The sequence below is a fragment of the Erythrolamprus reginae genome, chromosome 6, assembly GCF_031021105.1.
Source record: "Erythrolamprus reginae isolate rEryReg1 chromosome 6, rEryReg1.hap1, whole genome shotgun sequence".
Classification (NCBI taxonomy): domain Eukaryota; kingdom Metazoa; phylum Chordata; class Lepidosauria; order Squamata; family Dipsadidae; genus Erythrolamprus; species Erythrolamprus reginae.
The window spans coordinates 80,393,997-80,400,863 of NC_091955.1; the positions used below are offsets into that span (position 1 = coordinate 80,393,997).

Genomic DNA, 6,867 nt, shown 5'->3' on the forward strand with positions numbered 1-6,867 from the left:
CTTGGAACAAACTTCCAGCAGACGTGGTTGGTAAATCCACAGTAACTGAATTTAAACATGCCTGGGATAAACATATATCCATTGTAAGATAAAATACAGGAAATAGTATAAGGGCAGACTAGATGGACCATGAGGTCTTTTTCTGCCGTCAGTCTTCTATGTTTCTATGTTTCTAACTAGACGTTTAGCAGAAGAGTCCCACTATTTCTTCAATAAGGCTGAGAGTGAATTGCATCCAATTTAATCTTTTTGAGGTGATAAGGCTGACATGTAATGGCTAGCCACCAGACACTATTTTAGTTGTTTGGGACTAGGACAAGTATGTTGGCATCTAGCAGTTTTTGACAAATTGTGAATCTCCAAATGTGTTGAGGGCGCAAATTGCAGAAGATCTGCAGCCATTTGAAATGTTGGGATTTTGCAAGCCAAGTGAAATTTGGAGGGCTTCAGATTATGGAAGATTGGCCAATGCTGTTATCCAACAACATTTCCAAACATTTTAATGGAATAAATTTGTAAAGGGGTGGTGGTGTAGAAATTGGAATTTTTTTTCATTAGAACTAAATACTGTATTGTACTATTTAGCTAGAGGCAAGCATATTTTAAAGAACATGTGATGGGTATATTTAAACTTTAGTAATAGGGCACATCTTGGTTATTTTTCAGCCAGAGTACTATTGCCAGAATTGATTGCCATGCTGCCAGATTATAGCCCAACATCCGATGTGGACAATGAGATTGCGGCTTCTACTTGCTATGCTTTGTACAACCTGACTCAAAACAATTCCTCGAACGCTCGGCTTCTCTTAAACAATGGTGGGGTTTCAAAGGTTATGAATATCAGCACAAGTGACAAGTAGGTATCCATTCCTAAAATGAATATCCATAATACTTAGGCTTGCAGCAAAAAGTTTCATGAAGGAGAGTTTTTTTTCTGTTCTTGTTTTTTTAAAAAACATGTCTGAAAATACAGGGGTACCTCTACCTACAAATGCCTCTACTTATGAACTTTTCTAGATAAGTACCAGGTGTTTGAGATTTTTTTGCCTCTTCTCAAGAAACATTTTCCACTTACAAACCCGAGCCTCCGAAACTGTAATCGGAAAAGGCAGGGAGAAGCCTCCGTGGGGCCTCTCTAGGAATCTCCTGGGAGGAAATAGGGCTGGAAAAGGCAGGGAGAAGCCTCTGTGGGGCCTCTCTAGGAATCTCCTGGGAGGAAATGGCTGGAAAAGGCAGGGAGAAGCCTCTGTGGGGCCTCTCTAGGAATCTTCTGGGAGGAAACAGGGCGGGAAAAGGTGGGGAGAAGCCTCTGTGGGGCCTTTTTAGGAATCTCCTGGGATGAAATAGGGCCAGAAAAGGTGGGGAGAAGCCTCTGTGGGGCCTTTCTAGGAACCTTCTGGGAGGAAACAGGGCTGGAAAAGGCAGGGAGAAGCCTCTGTGGGGCCTCTCTGGGAATCTCCTGGGAGGAAATGGCTGGAAAAGGTGGGGAGAAGCCTCTGTGGGGCCTCTCTAGGAATCTCCTAGGAGGAAACAGGACCGGAAAAGGCAGGGAGAAGCCTCTGTGGGGCCTCTCTAGGAATCTCCTGGGAGGAAACAGGGCTGGAAAAGGCAGGGAGAAGCCTCTGTGGGGCCTCGGAAACAGAGCCTCCACTCTCCCTGTCGTTTCCACAATCGCACGCATAATTTACTTTTAAATTGATTTCTATGGGAAAAATTGCTTCTTCTTACAAACCTTTCTACTAAAGAACCTGGTTATGGAATGAATTAAGTTCGTAAGTAGAAATACCACTATACATATTTTTATGGCCTCTGATGTCTTCTGCCTGCCCTTTTCCTGTGTCCTTCATTTGGACCTTTTATTGATTTGATTTGATTTGATTTGATTATTTGATTTGATTTGATTTGATTTGATTTGTATGCCGCCCCTTTCCGTAGACTGGGGGCGGCTCACAACACAACAGTTTCCCTATTAGGTTTCTTTTAAAATTCTTTTGAAATTCTGTGAAACATTTTGTTCTTTTCAATTTCTGCCTGGTACAACGCTGAATTGCTTTAAAAGTGTTTTTTGTATTACTATTATTCTCAGCAAAAGTGGTAGAGCCGCCTCAATCCTCTTGCATTCCTTGTGGTCTCATGCTGATCTCCATAGTGCTTACAAAAAGGTAAGCTAACAGACGAGATGGGAATCTTTTGAAAAGGCTTTACAAACCTTTGGGTTATTTTTCTGGGACCCTGTTTAAAAAATCCACATTCTGACCAACTTAACCAAAGCATCTTCAAGATAAAGAGATGACCCATGCAACGTTTTGCTTTTCCTCTTTGGTATCAGTTTTCTTCTTTTTTAAATGAATGTCAAACTTTATTTTTGTTATTCAAAATACCGTATTTTTTAGAGTACAAGATGCATCAGAGTAAAAGACTCACTTTAGTTTTTGGGGGAAGAAAATAATCTGCTTACCAGGTATTCGCCTGGTGCACCAGTTGCGGCCCTATTTAGACAGGGAGTCTCTGCTCACAGTCACTCACGCCCTCATCACCTCGAGGTTCGATTACTGCAACGCTCTCTACATGGGGCTACCTTTGAAGAGTGTTCGGAAACTTCAGATCATGCAGAATGCAGCCGCGAGAGCCATCGTGGGGCTTCCAAGATTCGCCCACGTTTCTTCAACACTCCGTGGCTTGCACTGGCTGCCGATCAGTTTCCGGTCACAATTCAAAGTGTTGGTCATGACCTTTAAAGCCCTACATGGCATTGGACCAGATTACCTCCGGAACCGCCTGCTACCGCATGAATCCCAGCGACCGATAAGGTCCCACAGAGTCGGCCTTCTCTGGGTCCCGTCGACTAAACAATGTCGTTTGGCGGGCCCCAGGGGAAGAGCCTTCTCTGTGACGGCCCCGGCCCTCTTGAACCAACTCCCCCCAGAGATTAGAACTGCCCCCACCCTCCCTGTCTTTTGTAAACTACTCAAGACTCACTTATACCGCCAGGCATGGGGGAGTTGAGATATTCCTTCCCCCTAGGCCATTACAAGTTATGAATGGTATGTTTGTGCATATGTTTGGTTTTATAATAAGGGTTTTTAGTTGTTTTATTATTGGATTGTTACATGTTGTTTTTATCGTTGTTAGCTGCCCCGAGTCTACGGAGAGGGGCAGCATACAAATCCAATAAATTATCATTATTAATAATAATTATTATTATTCATCTGGCTAGTCCTTAGTCTGTTTAGCTTCAGCATATTAGTTTGCTGATTTTGAGCACACGTGCTTGCTTTTTATCCCCTGGTTGGGGGATAAAATCATTTCACTTCTCTCTCTCTTCAGAGAGGGAAAATCAGGCGAAGGAAAGATTTCTTTGCTAGCAAAGCATGGAAGATCACTTCACTGGTTAGCACTTCATTAGGGCTGAAAAAAACTTTAGTAAAAGCTACATTTGGAGTATAAGATGCACTCAAATTTTCAGCCTCTTTTAGGGAAGGAAAAGGGTGCGTCTTATACTCTGAAAAATATGGTAACTGTTGGAGATTTGGAATTGTTAATTAAGATGGAAATGCATGTACTTTTGTTAGGTTTGCTACGGTGCTATACTCAACATAAAAATGCTTTTGGGAATAGAGTAGGCAAAACATTTTTGCAACTAGAAGGTAGTATTTACTGACACTTTTTGCTTCTGCATTCTTTCAGACAGGTAACACCTGTTTTGCCTCTTAACTCTTTTTTGTTTGGTTTTTTTCAAACAATGGGAAAGTTTCCTACAACACAACCAACACAGGCCCCAAAGGCTTCCAAGTTGTTGAAAGATTTCCACATTAGGTTTCTCAAGTATCCCGCCTTTAAATCGGAGGACCACAAGCTGAATCCCCAGGGCTGCACTTAGCTGTAAAAGTCTTAGGGTCAGTCTCAAAAATGGAATGATCAAATTGTCATTTGTAACGTGAACAAAACCATTAAATACACAACAGGGAAGCAATTCCATCAGATATGTTTAATTTCAATTAAGTGTCAATGAAACTGAAAAGGAAATTTTGATTTGCCATGGACCAATTTTAGAACGTAGCCTCCAACATACCAGTCGAAAAATAATTGTGGCAACTAATTGGCCCATGGAAGGGTGCAAGTTCTTGCTTTATTTGCAACATTCAGTTTGTTTCTGTCAAGCCCATTTAAATTAATAGAAATGTTCCACATATATTAATATTAATAATAATAATAATAATAATAATAATAATAATAATAATAATAATAATAATATCCCAGGAGACAGCAGAATTGAGGAGAAGCAGCTAGAGAAATTAGTGAAATACGAAGATCTAAAAATCGAGCTGCAACGACTCTGGCATAAGCCAGTGAAAGTGATCCCAGTGGTACTTGGCACGCTGGGCGCAGTGCCAAAGTATCTCAGCAGACATTTGAAAACCATCGGAATTGACAAAATCTCCATCTGACAATTGCAAAAGGCTGTTTTGCTGGGATCGGCAAACATAATTCGCCGCTACATCACGCAGTCCTAGGTGCTTGAGAAGCGCCCGACTGGTGATGAAATACGAAATCCAGCATAGTGATCTCGTTTGCTGTGTTGTACTGACATAATAATAATAATAATAATAATAATAATAATAATAATAATAATAATAATAATAATAATAATAATTTATTAGATTTGTATGCCGCCCCTCTCTGAAGACTCGGGGCGGCTCACAACAATAATAATAACAATATTACAATGGAAACCAATCTAATATTAAAAAACAGTTTAAAAACCCATCATTTAGAAACCATACAACACACGCATATCATACATAAAATGTAAAAGCCTGGGGGAGGTGTCTCAGTTCAATATCAATCGGTGTCAAATTAAATTTAATTTTAATTGCATGATTAACTTCTATGTTTGCTTTTTTATGTAATACTACAGAAGCTTGTTTTCATTGAGATCACAATGCGTTCTTCCTTACCTCATCACAATCCTGACAAATACATATTTTTATATATTTGTTTATCATCATGATAACAATCTAGGCTCCTTGCCTCACATCGGATACTCCCAAAAGTGCAGCAGGTCTCCAAATTACTGGGCAGCAGAACCAACAAATAGAGGCCAATAGATATGAGTAGGAGGCCTACACCTTCCTGAGTCCCAATCTAATTTAAGATCCACACTAATTTAAATCTATTAAACCTACCTCAATCCAATTTTAGAAGCAAAATTTTATTTATTTGATTATTTTGTCCAATGCACCATAATACACAATGAAGGTTACAGAGGATATAGTAGAGAAGAAATATGAGATATAGGAGAGACTATAGGACAGGGGACGGAAGGCACTCTAGTGCACTTATGTACGCCCCTTACTGACCTCTTAGGAATCTGGAGAGGTCAACCGTGGATAGTCTAAGGGTAAAATGTTGGGGGTTAGGGGATGATACTACAGAGTCCGGTAAATGAGTTCCACGCTTCGACAACCCGATTACTAAAGTCATATTTTTTACAGTCAAGTTTGGAATGGTTAATATTAACCTTGAATCTGTTGTGTGCTCTTGTGCTGTTGTGGTTGAAGCTGAAGTAGTCTTTGACAGGCAGGACATTGCAGCATATGATATCCTTTCTAGGCTGCCAAAGTAGCTTCAATAGGATGTGCATCTTATTCCTAATAACATGTTTAATAATTTACCTTTGTGTTTTCAGTGAGAATCTACCTCTGTGTTCCTCGGATTGTAGTTAACTATTTCCTTTTATTTATTTTATTTTAAAGGCTGGATATAAGAAAACGGATTTCATCAACAATAGGACATTAAGAGCCTATAATTTACTGAGAGACTGAAACTTGGACCGGTCTTAAAGATCTTTGTGGGAAAACAATGCAGACGTGTTAGCATCGTTCATTCATTACCAAGAACTCAAGAAACAGTGAAAGAGTGTTTTATATTTACAGCAGGTGTCTGGAATAAAGTGCTGATCCCCATATTATCTGCCATTATAGCCACGCTTATTGTTGTTCTTAAAATCAAGACTCATCTATAAACATAATGAATTCCAAGCTGAAGCCTAACAAATAATTTTAATGTCAAGCCTGAAACTGACAGCCATTGCAGACATTATATTCAGTCAGATTGGGGGCAATTGTCCACATCAATGTCTTCATTTTGTATTATGGGAAAATAATAACTAAAGAAGATGGGATGTGGGAATTCTTCTTTTTGCTAAACTTATTATAGTGAGCGAGTGCTTCATGCAAAACTGCCTCTTATCTGCAGACATTTTGAGAGTGTGCAGACTTTTATATAAACTGCTTTTGAAATAATATTTTCCCAGGTTATAATTTTTCAGTATAATCCTGCATGTGTGATTACTGGTTTTTTAAACTGAAGTATTGTCGAAGATATTTTTTAAATTCCTTATACTTGCACCCTAAATTTATCAGTGCTTTTCGAAATGGGAATACAACTTTTCAAAACTTGTTGTGTAAAATTCGTTCAAACAATGCCAAGTTGCTACCTTAGAGTGTGGTCTCTTTTATGATTGTTTTGACAAGAGGAACCAAATGTTTCTAATGCTTTTAACCAGGGGTCCCCAAACTTTTTACACAGGGGGCCAGTTTACTGTCCCTCAGACTGTTGGAGGGCCGGACTATAAAAAGACCCTATGAACAAATCCCTATGCACACTGCACATACCTTATTTAAAGTAAAAAACAAAATGGGAACAAATACAATATTTAAAATAAAGCAGAAGTAATAAGTAATTAAGTAATTAATAATTAAGTACTAAAGTAATTTATACTTCTTTATTATCAAGTAAATTTAAACTTAAATCAACAAACTCCATTTCTCCTTCCTTCCCTCCTTCCTTCCTCTCCACTTCTCT

At 39.1% G+C, this 6,867-nt stretch overlaps 1 protein-coding gene across 1 annotated transcript in view; it reads left to right on the forward strand.

Moving 5' to 3' along the window:
• Nucleotides 1-6,503, forward strand: part of PKP2 (plakophilin 2) — an 80,304-nt gene extending 73,801 nt beyond the window's left edge. The window contains exons 11-13 of the mRNA XM_070756356.1: nucleotides 667-856; nucleotides 2,087-2,162; nucleotides 5,757-6,503. Of these exons, the coding sequence (XP_070612457.1) occupies nucleotides 667-856; nucleotides 2,087-2,162; nucleotides 5,757-5,825 (335 nt within the window). The 3' untranslated portion in view covers nucleotides 5,826-6,503. The remainder of the gene's footprint in view (nucleotides 1-666; nucleotides 857-2,086; nucleotides 2,163-5,756) is intronic.
• Nucleotides 6,504-6,867: the final 364 nt, after the last annotated feature.